General features: G+C 36.2%; 1 protein-coding gene across 1 annotated transcript in view; it reads left to right on the forward strand.

Moving 5' to 3' along the window:
- The window catches only part of LOC150077017 (equilibrative nucleoside transporter 1-like), a 157,806-nt gene that overhangs the window by 34,626 nt on the left and 106,141 nt on the right, over nucleotides 1-17,039 (forward strand). The window contains exons 3-4 of the mRNA XM_090385620.1: nucleotides 673-812; nucleotides 12,188-12,282. Of these exons, the coding sequence (XP_090241746.1) occupies nucleotides 673-812; nucleotides 12,188-12,282 (235 nt within the window). The remainder of the gene's footprint in view (nucleotides 1-672; nucleotides 813-12,187; nucleotides 12,283-17,039) is intronic.

Below are 17,039 nucleotides of genomic sequence, written 5' to 3' on the forward strand. Positions count from 1 at the left end.
ATATCTGAGAGAATGTCTGTGACAACCCAATGGACCAATTATTTTGCAAGTGATTATTTGTGAAAAAATTATTTGCAAGTGATTTGCATGGTGCTCCAACTGGTTGCGTATGTGTAGTGTTCTGCTGCATTGCATGCGTATTGTCATAACCTGGGGACCTATAGTGTTTCCATTATTCTCCAGCAGTGCTGTAGTCATAAAATTAGCTGTACATATCAGGCTTATTAATCAAATTCGCTTCGGTTGCATAGAATAAAACAAGCAATTTTTTTTTTAATGTAATATTCTATATTTTGGCAATCAAATTCTAATAAATTTATTTTTTAATTTTCAGTAAATATTTTAATAATATTTGTTTTTTCAAGTCTTTCAAAAACAGAAGGTATACCCTATTCACCTAAAAAAAAATCCAGAGAGTACACGGCATAAAGCCCTTCAAGATTGGTTTTTTTTTTTTTTTTTCTCAGTTGAGTTTGCCTTTATAAAAGCTGTGTGTATCCTCCACTACAGCCCTCTTCTCCAGTACTTAAAAGTCATTTATATATTACAGAGACCACAATATGACAATTGTGAATATAATTGTGACAATTAAAATTTTTAAGAAAAAGTTGAATATTTTTTAGAATTAGCATTAGCATTTTTGAAAAACTTAAAATCCCTATTTTTTTACAGTTTTGGATGTTTAAGTTTCGTGATGTGGACCATCCATATGAAAGGACAGAACTTCAAGCTGTGTTCTCAAGTTATCTTGCAATAGCAAATAACACTGTATTCTTATTTATTCTTTTTTTCCATGGCTTATATGGTCACAAGTAGGTAAATTTAAGAAAATATCTAAATTATTTAGATATATATGATCTAATTTTATATTTAAAAATATGTTATTATTTTTCTGTATATGGGGTACATTCAAAAAGTTCCTGCAATTTTACTGTAAAAGTTTATTGAGTGAACTGTTGGGTTTACTAACCTTCAAAGTACCTTCCTTCTGCACACACATACACTTGCTCCATTGGTCTTCCCAAGCTTTGAAACATTCATTAAAATCATGTTTTTTTTACTGTACGTAGGACAGCTTCTGCATTTGCTTTGATGTCATGCAATGTAGAGAAATGATGACCCCAAAGCCCCATTTTCAGTTTAGGGAACAGCCAGAAGTCAGACGGTGCAAAGTCAAGGCAGTAAGAGGCTTCTGCAAGACTGATTTTATTCACAGGCAGGAACTGCTAAACTGCCTCTGAAAAAAACTGAGACTGGGTGCATTGTAATGGTGCAGGATCCAGCCACCCTTCTATTTTTGGGGTCACATTCACCTCACATTTTAATACAATGTCAAAACCTCAACGTAATAAGCAGCAGTAATGCTTCTCCTAGTCAGAAATTCGCCTATCATTTTGCATGGCTTTCATAACGATTTCGTTGTTTCATGACATTGCAGGGTATCCACTGTGAGGTTCATCTTCCAATGTTTCTTGTCCATTTTTAAACTGATTAAACCACTCTTAAACTGCTGTTTTCTTCAAAGCATATCTCCACAAACTTTCTGTAATGCTTGCTATATTTCTGTGGCACTTTTCTCAAGTTAAAAAAAACTTGACGTTAGCACACTGTTCAAACTGCAGCCTTCCGCAGTCATTCAGTTTTGACACAAGTGAAGTGGTCAAGCCAGTACCCACTTGCATGCTTGCACACCAAGGTCAACTTCAACTCCCCATGAAATCTTACGGCCATAATTTAAACCATTTAAATAACCAGCATGTGATTCAAGGAACTTTTAGAATGTATTACGTATGTTTGTTATTCTGTGAACTACCATTGTGTAGATGTAAGAGAATCATTGGAAATAAAAATTAGATCTATGTTAAAGCCCTTCAAGATTGTTTTTTTTTTTTTTTTTTCAGTTGAGTTTGCCTTTATAAAAGCTAATAAATGAAATTGTAAATTTAGCAGATTTTTAGGATTATCTGTTAATTATACAGTGCCTTCTAATCTTGTCATAGAAATAAATAATAAAACAGGCCTACGTGCTCTGGATTCATAATGCGAAAATTTATTTTTATTTTTGTTACACAGAGCATTAAAACTACGATAAATGAATTAGCTTTCGGCTGGGTGGCAGCCTTCATCAGATTAAAATACTTTGAATGGCAGTTGGAATAGAGATGCACTGCCAGGATGGTGCGTGAGGCACGTGGTTAATTGTTTGTTGATGTTTGTGGCTGTGATGTATGGTGGTGACGTGGCCAGCGTTTGTCTATGGACAGAATTACTGCTTCTGTGATGGGGTTAAGTTGACAACCACTGTTCCTGTTCAACGAGGTATCCGAGCATTTTATACTTAACGATTCCAACCAGGTGCGCCTTAGGTAATGGTGGGACTTGTCCACAACCACGACATCGCGGTGTGGGTCAATGTCGTGGTGGGTTGTCCAGACATGCTCGGCTATAGCTGAGTGTTCTACATCCGCCAAACGGATCGCCCTTTTATGTTCTGAGAGGCGTTTCTCGAGTCGACGTCCAGTCTCTCCAAAGTAGCAGCTCGTGCAGTCACGGCAAGAGATGCGATAGACCAAACCACTCTGTAGAAGGGTGGGGACAGGTGTTTTTATGTTGGAAAGGAGAGAACGCAGTTTCTTGCCTGGGAGTTGGATGCACTTTATCCCATGCGATCTTAGGATTCTACCGATCTGCTGTGACAGGTTGGGGTAGTATGGGATGAATGCCCTCGTGAATGACTCGTCACTGTTGGCGTTGCTGTTGGTCGTCACGTTGTCGCGTGCTTGTAGATCACACCTGTTAAGGACGTCGATAGGGTAGCCACACCTCGTAAGGTCTACTTTGACTCTGGTGATCTCTTTGCGCCTTTCATCTGCAGAGCTGGAGTGTGTCCAGGCGCGAGTTAGCAAGGTTCGGGCGGTTGAGAGGAGGTGGCCCCGTGCGTGTGCTGACTGGAAGTTGGTAAATTGGCCAGCACACATAGGCTTACGATAAACTGTCGTCTTCAAGCATGTGTCTTCGCGCCGGACAAGTGTATCTAGGTATGGTATAGAGTTGTTCGACTCCAGCTCAATCGTGAATTTTTATGAAGGGCGACAGTGAGTTGAGGTGGGTTAGGAGTCGCTGACCTGAGTCTCTAGGGATCACTACGAACACATCGTCTACATAGCGACACCAAAAGGCGATGTGATCCGGTGCGTGTGTAAACACACGTCCCTCTAACTCCTCCATCACGATGTTTGCTGTGACCGAGCTGACAGGGGAACCCATGGCTGTGCCATGTATCTGCTGGTAGATTGAGCCAGCCATTAAACATGATTGCACCCCCTGTTAAGCACAGTCTGAGGGCGGCGGAAATGTCATCAGGCGTCAGCTTAGTTCTGTCGCTAAGGGTTCCATCATTATCCAAGAGTTGTTTTGCGCAAGAGATGGCAAGTTCCACTGGGATGGAGGTAAAGAGTGATACGACATCGAACGATGCCATGACTTGATCTTGCGAGATGGATATAGTGTGGATCCTTTCTATGAACTCAACACTGTTGGAGACGGTGTAGGTGGTCTTGCCAACTAGAGGAGAAAGAAGTCTCGAGACAAATTTAGACAGCTCGTAAGTCGGTGATCCACAGCAGGATACAATAGGTCTTAGTGGTGTGCCTTCTTTGTGCACTTTCGGCAGGCCGTAAAACCGTGGGATCTAACACCCGGAGGCACGGAGGTGATTACGGGTTGACTGTGTGATTTTCCCTTGAAATAAATAATTCAAGTTATACAGGTAGCCGTCGACTTACGACCATCTTAGGTTCCGACCAACCGGTCGTAAAGTGATCTGGATGTAAGTCGGACCAGTTTAAGTAAATCAGACATTGTGTACAACACAATTGGTTTACTATTTACAAAGATATCAAATACTGTATAAAACCTAAAAAATATTTTATCTTAAAGAACTAAACAAAACATATGTAGAAAATAGATAAGAAATATTTTACTGACCACTCATGCTTGGCTGAGGGTCATCAATGCCGCCACTTGATGTAGTGGGAGTTGTTTTTCTCATAAACATGTTGATTTTTGTCTGAATTGTTTGTTTCCTTTTCTGCTCGTAAATTTCACGGTATGGCCGAAAAGCATCTTGTACCATTCGTTCAATTTCTGCAAATCGTTCGATGTTTGGGTCCATTTCCTCAAAATGTGTAAGAAGTTTATTTAGTAGAGAAAAACCTTCAGATAAACCTCTGGTGGTGAATTTTCTTTCTGGTTCTTCCTCATATTCATTTTTCTCTTCTTCCATCCTTTCTTCTTCAGCCATTCTTTCTTCTTCCAAAGCAATAAGTTCTTCATTCATAAGTTCTCCAGATTCTTGCTCTAGCAGAGCTCCTCTACATCTTCCACTTCAATCTCTAAAGAAAGTCCACTTGCCAGCGTTACAATATGTTCTGTAACCATTTCAAGTTCATGTTCACTAATAAATTCATCAATAGTATTAGCAAAATGCTGGACACAGTTTTTCCAGATTCCATTCATGCATTTCTTTGTCACAGCCTCCCATATGGCCACAATATTTTTGATGCATTTATAAATATCGTACTGTTTCCAAAACTCTCGCAAAGATAGTTCTGGGTCGGCATCTGTTGCGGCCACAGCTTGGGTGAAAGTGGGTTGAAGATAGTGCACCTTAAATGTGGGAATCACCCCTTGGTCCATAGGCTGAATGAGTGGAGTTGTATTTGGCGGCAAATAAACAACTTTTACATCTGGATGGAGGTGGTCTAGGTGGGGTGGATGGCCAGTTGCATTATCTAAGATTAATACAATTTTGAAAGGAATTTCTTTCTCAAAGCAGTATTCACGAACTTCAGATACGAAACAATTTAGAAACCAGTCTTCAAACAATGTTTGAGTCATCCAGGCTTTTCGGTTTGAACGGAAGTATACAGGCAGAGTGTGCTTATTTACATTCTTGAATGCACGGGGATTTTCAGAATGATAAATTAAAAAAGGCTTCAGTTTAAAACCTGCGATGTTCCTGCCAAGGAACAAAGTCAGCCTATCTTTAAGTGCCTTAAAACCAGGCATGCTTTTGGCTTCTTGGTAAATGTAAGTGCGTTCTGGCATCCTTTTCCACAACAATCCAGGCTCATCCACGTTGAAAAGCTGCTCTGGTTGCGTAATTATTTCATCCAGACTTTTAACAAACTCTAGAGCTCCTTCCACATTCGCACTTGCTGATTCTCCGGTGACTCGAACCCTATGACGGTTGAATCTTCTTTTGAACCATCCTGTACTTGCTATAAATTTCTGAGTGTAATCTTTTCTGCATGTTTCTTCAGTGTTTGAAAGAGTCTTCTAGCCTTCGACTGCACTGTAAGAAGGCTCCTGTATCTGATCTTCCATCCAAAAAAACAATAATTTTTCTATTTCATGGATGGGCCCTGTACGTTGTTTCGTTATCACTGTTGCTCGCTTGGGTGCCGAACCTTTAACAATTTCACGAACCTTTCTTTGTCTTTCAAAATCATCGACACTGTAGAATGAGATAACTTAAAATCACGTGCGATCACGTTCATCTTCTTTCCTTCTTAATGCTGCTTGAGCACTTTAAATTTTGTGTCTAAATCAATGGCCTTTCTTTCTTTCTTGACAGGTCTAGGAGTAGACAAAGGCACTTTCCTCTTGGTTGACATGTTTAGGGGTTTTAAAAAAAATACTAATTGTAACACAAATATAACTAAACCAAAAATAGTGAACGTAATGTATGCAAACAGAGATTGAGACGCATGAATCACGACATACATACATCGATAAGATGTTTTGTTCGACTGTGATCGCAAAGCTGACTAAAATTCAGGCACTGCTCCGTCTTGGAGTCGATCTTCAGAAATTGGCTACCGACTACAAATACTGTCACATGCTCCTTGAGTGGATTACATCTGTGGAACTGGGATAATTTCCTTCATATGACGTTCAGTCCTCATATTTTCATTATTATAATTTTACATGTTTGTAACTCATAATTTCCATGTAAAGGTAAATTTTCCTTTTTTGCCAATTAATCTCATTTATAATGTAAAACTTCTGGCCATGTTGTCGTATTGAGTATTATTGTCTCTAGTACATATCCTGTACTTATTAGCAATAAAGAATAAATATAGTAGAAAAATCTGAGAGCACTGCATTAAGAGCACTGCATTAATAGCATTCTTCCTAGCAACAATCTTGTATGTATGCTCAGCTCAGACTGAAACGCGGTGCGAGATGCAGTAGCAGTCGTAAGTCAATCAGTTGTAAAGCACATAGGTCGTAAGTCGACGACTACCTGTATTCTATTTGTTAATGAGAAAGCAGTAAAAGGTGGTATTTTAGATTATTTAATTGATTAAATAGTTTTAAAGGTCTGAAGAATATGACTAATTAGAAATCTTAATATTGAAAAAACAAAGTTTTTAAAAGTCAAAATTTAAAAATAAGTTTTAATTGAAAAATTAATTTAAAATAAAAAATAATAATATAAAGCTTAATAATAATAAAAAATAATAATATAAAGCTTAATAATGAAAAAGCTTACAATCTTAAATAAAAAAGCTTACATAGCAAAGGAATGGAATTAGAAAAAGAACTGGGTCAATATGAAATCAGATTAGTGGAAAAGTTCTTTCATATGTTAGAAAGAGCAGCTCCAGCCAATACTATTCCTTCTAATGATTAAGAGGGAATAGTATTGGCTGGAGATTTAAATAGCAGGGTGAGAAATGAAATTTACATCTACTCAGTGTTTTAGGAAAATTTGGAGGGAAAGTTAAACCTAACAGTAATGGTAGAAGACTGCTTGAATTTTCTGCATGCCATTCACCCTAACTACAAGCACAGTATTTCAGAATAAAGAGCCACAAATTTATGTGGTGGGGAGCATAACAGAAACAAGAAAAATATAATTGAATACAGGTAGTTCTCAACTTTACGAATTAATTCGTTCCTAGAGCGTGCTCGTAAAGCAAAAACTCATAAAGGGGGAATTAAATCCCATAGATACAATGTTAAAAATGGGAGTTACGTTCTCAACAATGAAATTAGTTAGCTAATTAGTTTATGTTTAAACACTGATTGATTTATCAAAAGAAATTAAAATGTAGCCTGTAAAATCAAGCAAATTATAATAATAAAGAAATTATTCATCATCGACTAAATGCACACTCGATCACTCATTATTGGCTCAGCACTCGTAGGTTTGTAGCACAAGGAGTCGTCTTCTTCAGAAATGCTTCAAGAGGTGTTTGTTTCCAAGATAATCTTCTATTTTAATTATAAATTTCAATAGATGCATGGCACCTCCGTAGCCAGGTGGGCAGGAGCAGCAGTGCGTAACATATGCTTCTTGATTAGACCAGGGTTCAAGCCCATGACCACCAAATACGGAGAATGTGGAAAGGTTAGGGAATGACCACCGCATATCCCCAGAGCAACATGGCCTTAGTTGCTAATGCTCCTAAAAACCAAATAACAAATAAACAATAGATGTATAAGCATTTTTTAATGGAATGCACAAATTGCAACTAACATGATTTGTGCAGAGTAACAAGTTTACGAAGCTTAAAAAAAAAGGAAGGAAGAGAAGATTCTGAAAATTTATTTATGCTTATTATACAATTGAAGATTTTCAGTAAAGAGGAAACACATTTCACTATAATAACGTAAAAAACCACACAATTCCAGCTATCAGTATGTTCGCAAATACAATAACATCGAGTTTAACTACCCGTTTACAATTGCTTGCAGTAACAGAAAAGCCCAATAAACCGGAAAGTGCATATTGTTTATATTGTTTTATGGTTGTGACCTCCAGAAATGTGCTTTAGAAAAATGTCACAATGGCATTCAAAATTGGTTCTTATAACAGAACATATGATAACGATGAAAGTATAGTGTATTTTAATGATTTGAATTGGTAACTAATACCGTTTGCACTATAAAAATGACCTTTTAGAGAGTTATATAGCGAAAATTTTTAATTTCCGAGGTCATGGAACGAATTACCAAAAAAATTGTGTTTTTTGGTAATTCAGTGTGATATTGGGTTCACATTACGATATTTTCATGATACGATGATGTCTCTGGAATGGATTAATATCGTAAAGCTGCTTGCATTGTATTGTATAGCTACATGCGTGGTTTGAAATGCAGTATTTATGAATGTTTAATATTCATTTTTTGCAATTAACGTTCATATTTTTGATTTTGTTGATACTTTGAAAAAAAAAAACTCGTAAACCCTGGAACTTGTAAAGCGAGAACTGCCTATATATAATTATCGAAAAGGATCTTAAACAACTAGTTGAAGATACAAGGATATATAGAGGATTTGCAATTAGAAGTGGCCATCTTGTAGTGCCAAATTGGATCTCAGAAGTTAAAACGAAAGTTATAGAAAACAAAAATAGCAACAAATTTTTGAAAAATAACACCTTATTGGAATGAGATATGTGTGATGGAGACTAAATAAAAATTTTGGGAAGGTTTTTGGAACGATATGAAAAACAAGTATCAAGAATGTGGAAAAATGTTTTGGTGTTTAGTTAAAAATCTTAGAACAGGTGGAAAAACCATAGCTAAGCTAATCAAATATGACAGAGTTAAAATAGAGGAGAAGGCAATTTAAATTTGGAGTACAGTGTTTCAGTTGACTATGGTGCAATCCTACTTGACTGCTAAGATTGACTAATAATAATATTCTTGTCAAATAATTAGTTGTAAACTCTTCTTTCCTATTTGGTCATGTCAAAATATAAACAGAACATTTGCTATATGAAGTTACTGAAGACATCATTGGAACTTAAGAGGAAGAAATGAAGTGGAGAAAAAATTTTGGATGCTATCTCTCTTTTTGAAGTAGGAAAGGTGATAGAAATTTAAAGTGTGGAAATGCAGCAAGCATAAATAAAATTAAATGAGAAATGCTGAATTCTAAAGAGAAAATATCGCTGTGGTTACATCACATTATCAAAACGTTTCTTTCTGAAGAGCAAGTTGCAGTAAATTTTAGTAAGATATTAATTATACCAATGTGCAAAAAATAAATAAATAAAATAAATATTTTTAAAATTTAATTACGAGGGTAAAATCTGTGCAAGTATCTCAGAGAAGTGGATTAGATGTATCACTGAATGTTAGCTTTTAGGCCAGACAGGAAATGCCAGGATCAAATATTTGAACTAAGACAAATAATAGAAAATCAATGTACAAGAACCTGTATTTAGGATTTATTGATCTTATAAAAGCATGTAACAAAGTACCCTTAGAATTCTGGTCTTTGAAATTTTAAAGAAATGTGCCATCAAGGATAATCTTTTAAGGTAGTAAAAAGTTTCAATCAGGTCCAGGTCTCCTCACAGGTGTCTAGTTTCCAAATGCTGCAATTTGGAGAACTGAAGCCTTTCTTGTTAAGAGACCCTTTTGTTCCCCCTCAGTCTCATTGCTCTTCTCTGCACCCATTCCACCAGATCAGCATCCTGAAACAAGACTTCCAGACCTATATGCAGTAGTAGTAGTAGTGGCATCTGATGCAAGAAAGCATGTGTATGAGCTTATGCAGCATCAGCCAAAAAAAAAAATCACACCATTCCCTCCAAATGCCTGTCCAGTTCCTCCTTAAATTTATTCAACCTATCAACTTCCACAACGGCAGATGGAAGTTTGTTCCAGCAATTAATCACCCACTGGCTAAAGGCAAATTTCCGCACATCTATTCTACATCTGTCTTTTCTTAATTTGAAGTTATGCCCCCTTAGGTTCGTAATCTGAACAAGTGGAAGGATCCCATCAGAATTCAGCATGCTCAACCCATTCCAGGCCTTATATACCTCAATCAGATCACCGCGCAGGTGCCTAGTCTCCAGCCACTGCAATTTGCAGAACTTAAGCCTCTCTTGGTAAGAGGATCCCTTCATTCCCCTCACCAATCTTGTTGCTCTTCTCTGTACATGCTCAAGTAAATCTACATCCTTCCTAAAATGAGGCCTCCAGACCTGTACTCAGTACTCAAGGCGTGGCCTGACCATTGCCTTATACAGAGAGATAATCACCTCCTTTTCCCTGCTAGCAAAATTCCTATATATCATTGACAAAACCCCATGACCTGCCCTGGCAGCCCGTCTACATTGCTCAGAAAACTTCATATCTGCCTGCACAATTACTCCTAGGTCTTTTTCATTTTCTACCACCTTAAGTGTAGTACCACACAGTTGGTACGTATCTCTGGGGTTACTTCTACCCATATGCACTACTTTGCATTTGTCATGGTTAAACTTCAGTTGCCACTTCTTAGCCCATCTGCCCAAATTATCTAGATCCTGTTGCAGTAGCACACTGCCATTACTTTGTATCATCTGCAAACTTCAACATTAAGCCTGATATACCTTCATCAATATCATTGATAAATATACAAAACAACAGTGGACCCAACACCGAACCCTGTGGGACTCCACTAATAACATTAGTCCACAAAGAGCAGCACCCATTGATTACCACCCTCTGTCTTCTCCCACTTAACCATCCTTTTATCCATTGTAGCAACTTACCCTTAATACCATTCTGCTCCAATTTGTACAATAGTCTTTCATGCGCAACAGTGTCAAAAGCTTTCCTGAAATCCAAATATATGATATCAAAATTATTTTTTGTATCCAGTTCCTTTGTAACCACATCATAATATCCTATCAAATTTGTAAAACAAGACTTTCGCTTAACAAACCCATGCTGTGTCTGAATTATTGCTGCAGTCTTGTCTAAATGATCCTGCAATGCATCTTTAACCAGTGACTCCATTATTTTACCTGGAACAGAAGTTAAACTAACTGGTCTGTAATTACTCATGTCACCCTTCGATCCCCTTTTGTGAATTGGGGATACATTTTCACATATCCAGTCCGTGGGAACCTCCCCTGAGTCCAAGGATGCTCTCATAATTATGGCTAAGGGTTTGCTTAGTTGCTTTGCCGCCTCCTTTAATATAACTGGATTGATCCCATCCACCCCAGGTGCTTTTCTTATGTTTAACTTCAACAATTTCTTCTCCACTTTGCTCTCAGTTATTACAAAATCATTAAGCACTCTGCTACTATTTGATAACCTTCTGCCATTTTCAAACCTTAATAATTCCTCATGTATGAATGTAGATGCAAAATACTCATTCAGTTTGTTTGCTATCTGAGCAGGATCATCAGCAGTCGAACCATATATGTCAAGTGGACCAATCAGATTCATCCCCTTCCTTTTAGAGTTTATATAAGTAAAGAAATCCTTGCTGTTTTTCTTAGCATCTTTTGCCAAGGATTTCTCGTAATCTGCCTTCGCCTGCCTAACAGTACTCAAGATGTGGTGCAAATATTCATTAATTTTCTATATCTAGGAAGTCTTTAATGATGATGAAAGTTTATATATGAAAATAAACAATATAATAAGTAAAGCAAGGAGTGTAAGAAGCCAGTTAAATAAATTCCTTTAGAGTAAAAGAGAAATTATCCAAAAGACAAAATTAGCTGTTTATAGCATAGTTTTTAAGTCTGTTTTATCTTTATGTAAATAAATAAATAAATAAAATAAATAAATAAATAAATGAAAGAAAGAAAGTTTTAAGAAAAATAAATGGAACTAATAGATGGAATCAGTTGCAAGGCCATATTACAAATGAGGAAATAAGAAAAAAATCTTTGGATAGCAAATATTTTATCAAACACAAGTGAAACAAATTTAAGATAATATGGCATTTAAAGGATGGGAGAAAAGAAATTAGCTAAACTGGACCCAAACTGAACCCAGATATTTGAAGCAAAAATGAATGGTAATAGGTTCAGAGGTAGACCAAGAGAAAATTGGTTTGATGGTGTCAAGCATGCATTAGAAGAAAAGGGTTTTACTTTGGCTAGGGATAAATGTCTAACAGAAAATAGCATGGCATATAGAAAAGTAGTGAATGAAAGGCTTATGGCCCAGAAGGGTTGATTTGTACCACCATAGTGATCTGTACTTAGGTTTGGATAATGATGATGATCATAAATTTCTTACTATCACTCTAACAGTGAGAAAATAAATACAAATAATGATTACTGCTAGTGAGTTTCAATTCAGAAATAATCATGCCTGTAGTAATGTTTATACATTTGGTTTTTAGCTAAATATTAAATTTGGGTTCTATTTTCAGAATATCCTATCAAATGCGTATTGGAGGATCTATGATTTTTGTTCTTTTATTGTTTATTGGAATAACAACTTTAACAATGGTGAACAGTGATAGCTGTAAGTACACTTTCTGTATATATTTTGATTATCTTCAAGTAGGACTAGAGATATGTCATGGCTATGATTTCTGCAGCAATTTCCATGAAATAATTAATGATTTTCCACATTTCTACAAAATCAGATATTCTCCATATTTCCTTGATTATTTTCTTTTTTCATTTTAAATAAACCAGTCTAAAACAGTTTGAATTATTTTCTGTGCCAGATTTCTATAGAACTTATGCAGAAATTAAATCATTTCAATTAATATATTCATTAATGACAAGCAATGGAAAACGGATGCTTCATTAGCAATATTGATGGCAGAACGTAGAACATGTTGGTTATGTCGGGAGTCAACCCCCTTTAGCAGTTAGTTGTGTGAACTGCATAATCATTGGCATTCATCTATCAATCCAACATTTAAATTCATGTTCTCTTCTGCTTTGATACTGCCATAAGAATGAAGTCAAGGTCACGACTACACACAATCTGTTTTAGGAGTAAAGGGATTCTTGGTATAGCACCTGGTTAGTCTAAGAGAGATTGTTATCTTTAGTGATTTTCAGTTATTACAAAGTATTTTAGTATTGCTTATGTTACTATTTTAATATTGTAATTAGTAGTGGCAAAGGATGCAAGGAAGCAAGCTTATACAGCATTGGCCAAAAAAAAAACAAAAAAAAACCTACTCTCCTCATCTATCCTTCCCTTCTAATAATTTGACTAACTCTTGCTTAAATTTATTCAAACTATCCCCACTTACACAACACCAGATTTGTTCCAATCAATTACCTCCTGACTGAAATAAAATTTTCATATACCTATTCTGCAGCCATCATTTTTCAATTTCAGTTCATTTTCCCTTATGTATGTTGTTTGAGAAAGAAGGATTCCTTAAACACTTCAAACAGGTTTCCTCACAAGTGCTTTGTTTTTAAGCACTGCAACTTTCAGAAACGAAGGCTTTCATTATTGCACCTTTCCAACATTTCAAATCCTTCTTAAAGTGAGACTTTCAAACCTGTATGCATTACTCACGGTGCAGCCTTGCCATTGCCTTATACAATAGGATAATTGCCTCCATTTCCCTACTGGCAAAATTCCTGTATATTATCAACAGAACTCAATGAGCTGTCCTAGCAACCTCTCTGTGCTGCTCAGAGAACTTCATGTCAGACAGTAAAATAATTACTACTGTCTCTTTTGTTCTCTACCGTACTGCCTTGAGTGTTGTAACTAGGGCTCACAATACTGGTCAAAATGTTAATACTGGTATTTTGGTATTTTTAATTTATGAAACTGGGATACCGGTATTCCAAAAAAAAATTTTTCACAATAAATTTTAATGAAAATTAGGTGCAATAAAGTAAGGAAAAAAACAAGTAATTACTTGAATTCACATTTTAAATCAAACTTCTATTACAATAATAAATATTCTAGCAAAAATTATTAAACATATAGTTATTCTAAAAACAAAAAAATAAGCATCCACACTACCTGTCCGAATAAAGTGAGCTCTTAAGAAACTCAATAGTGTTAAGGTTTAAACTGGTTCTAATTTTGGTACATATTTAATTAGCAGCAGAAAACTTCCTTTTGGGTTATGTGCTGGTTGGTGCTCTGTACCGAGATAGTCGTAGACGAGTTGCAGTTTAACCCCCCACCTTATTCCCTCATCTTCAAAAAATCTTATTTCCTTTTTATCAAAAATAAAAAATATTTCCTTTTTGACTTTTTTATGACACTATACTGTATTAACAAAAGAAAGGGACTGACGGTTAAGCTTGGTGAGGAAACCAAATCTAAATTGTAGGGGGGTTATTTATTTATTTATTAATTTTTATTTCCCTCTACCTTAGTATTGCCGTCAGTGGCCATTGTTATGATTTTCATACAGCATCTCCCCTCAAGCACTAAGCCCCACAAGCTATCTGACTGCGTTAAAAAATGAGAATTTCCAGGAGATGAGGGATATTCTCTCCCCCCCCCCCAAGAATATATATTGTATATCATACACACGAGTATATATATTGTATATCGTATATATGTGTGAGCTGTCAGTTTTTCAAGAGCAATGACACAAATATAAAACAAAAGTCATTTATCATACAAAACCGCTTACAGTACATAACTGGTATTCATTTACATCTAATCTATTCATTTTTCTCATTTAATCTGTTAATACATGCTATCATTTCCATAAAATTTCTCTCAATTAACAATTTCAACTCTCTCTACAGCTTCAAACACTAACCTATGAGTAAACTACTACAGTACACTAAACTATGAGTAAACTACTACAGTACACTAAACTACAAGTAAACTACTACAGTACACTAAACTACAAATAAACTACCACAGTACACTAAATTACGAGTAAACTATTACTAATACACTAAACTACAATAAAATACTACTAATACACTAAACTACAGTAAAATACTACTAATACACTAAACTACAGCTTCAAACACTAAACTCGTAATTCAATCTTAATCACTTCCTCATATTTCTCTTAATCAGCAATATCAATTCTCTTCACAACAGCAATCCATAAGTTGCTAACTTAATGCTAACGAATCCATGTAATCTCTCGTAATTTAGCAATATCAATTTTGTTTACAACTTAAACCAATAAACCAACTCAATACTGAACATTTCCTTATTTCTTGTGTTTCTTCAACTTCAACCTTACTCTAAAATAATCTCCCACTTTATCTAAGTACCATTTCCAAAACAACACAGTTCAGAGGACTTACCTTCCTTCTCTTTCACGGTGAGATTCCTTTGTGCAGGTTCCTTCCACGGAGAGTGTGGTGATGTCCTCTCGCTTTTAGTTGAACTCTGCATCTCTGTTGTATAGCTCTTCCAGTAGTGTCTTATTTCAGGATTTCGAGAACAGTTCTCTGTTAATACTTAAGGAAATTACCACAGCAGTAGTAGAAACCAGGGCACTATCTGACTGGCTTGTTATTCAACTTTTGGATTAACTTTTAGCAAAGGAACATGCCTGGCAGAATCCTTCACTATATAGCTGGACACTCCCAGAACTGGACCCAAACTGAACCCAGAACTACCACTGGAAGTCTGCAACCCCTCCGAACAACAACCACAAACCCCTCTTTTGGTGCGAGCACCTTGTTTATTTCCTTCTCATTTATTTATTTATTGAATTTATTGCAAGTTACAATCGCTCCTTGTACTACTTTTTTTATATGCAAGCTTATGTGCAAACCCCAGCGGGGTTTGCATGCATTTACCTATCTAATTTAAACCTGATCCAATCACAGTGTTATTCTTTAAACTCGCTCTTCTTCCTTTCTTGGGAAAAACAGAATATTTTTCCCACACAATGAAATGCTTTCACCTTATACCTCACGATCACCTGTTCACAATACCTTTGAACTGCTCCATACCGACACCCTTTCCCAAAATGCACTAAGTGCCGCATCTTCAAGTAGCAGCGCAATAGTGGGATTAAACTATTGTTCAGAAGCTTTTAATTTTAACCCTTCCGCACCTGCCATATCATTGTTCACCATATTCCTTAATTGCCCTACCAGGCCTACTGCCACTAATGGAAATATTTCCATAGTGATGTTTTCGTTATTCCTTAAGTGCTTTACTTTCACACACACTATACTTACTATCAGAAATATATTTGTAAGATTTTATGTCTTACAGTTTCATGATGTTTTCAGGTTTCCATGGATTGTGGGAAATGAACTGGCAGATGCTGCGGCCAGGACACCAGAACTCCACAACACTTATTGCCTGTTAGTCCCTTATACAGACTACAGGCAGTTAATACACGATAAATTACTGTCCCAATGGCAACAATCCTGGCATGAGCAAGACACAAACAAGCTCTATCAGATGAAGCCTGTAATCCGACATTGGCAGTCTTGTCTGCGCAGGAATCGCAGAGAGGAAGTTGTTTTAGCTCGCCTCCGCATAGGACACAGTCATCTTACACATGCATTTCTGCTGAGGGCAGATGACTGTCCTATGTGTGAGAACTGTGACACCTGTTTAAGTATACGCCACATTTTAACCGAATGTCCACGTTTTAGACACGAACGTGATTTTTATTTTACCGCTTTTAGTCATCTGGCTGAGCCGTATACACTCGGTCAAATTTTATCTGACAATGACAATGTGTCTGCTGTTTTTAGCCTTTTAAAATCAGTAAACCTTTTTACTCGTATTTAAAATTGAATTGTTATTCCTTTGTTCATGTACTTTTACCTGTTATATCTCGACATGGTGGCCTAATTACTTAGGTCACTGAATGTTTTAACTTTTTATATATGACCGGTATTTGACGCATTATAGCCTCGGTTGCTGATGCGCCAATAAAACCCAAATCAAATAAGGTTTCCATTGCATTTGTATTGTGTATAACAATCCCACATTTGCAAATTTAGTAGTATTAATGATTTATTGTTGTCGATTTTATAATCTTTATGTGAATAAATCATAAACAATTGTTTTTTAAATTAGTACCGAAAAACCAGTATTTTTGTATTAATACCGGGATTTGAATACCGGAAAAAAATTACCGGGATCCCATAATCTCGGTATTGTAAGCCCTAGTTGTAACACCCAATTGGTATGTTATTCTGGGATTACTGCTACCCATATGCAGTATCTTGCATTTATCAATGCTAAACTTAAGTTTTCACTTTTCAGCCCATCTGCTTGATTTTTCTAGGTTTTATTGCAGTAGTATCCCTTTATTCGTGTCATTAACTATCCTGTCAATCTTTATG

This window comes from Mastigoproctus giganteus, chromosome 12, assembly GCF_048544385.1.
Source record: "Mastigoproctus giganteus isolate SK-2022 chromosome 12, ASM4854438v1, whole genome shotgun sequence".
Taxonomy (NCBI): domain Eukaryota; kingdom Metazoa; phylum Arthropoda; class Arachnida; order Uropygi; family Thelyphonidae; genus Mastigoproctus; species Mastigoproctus giganteus.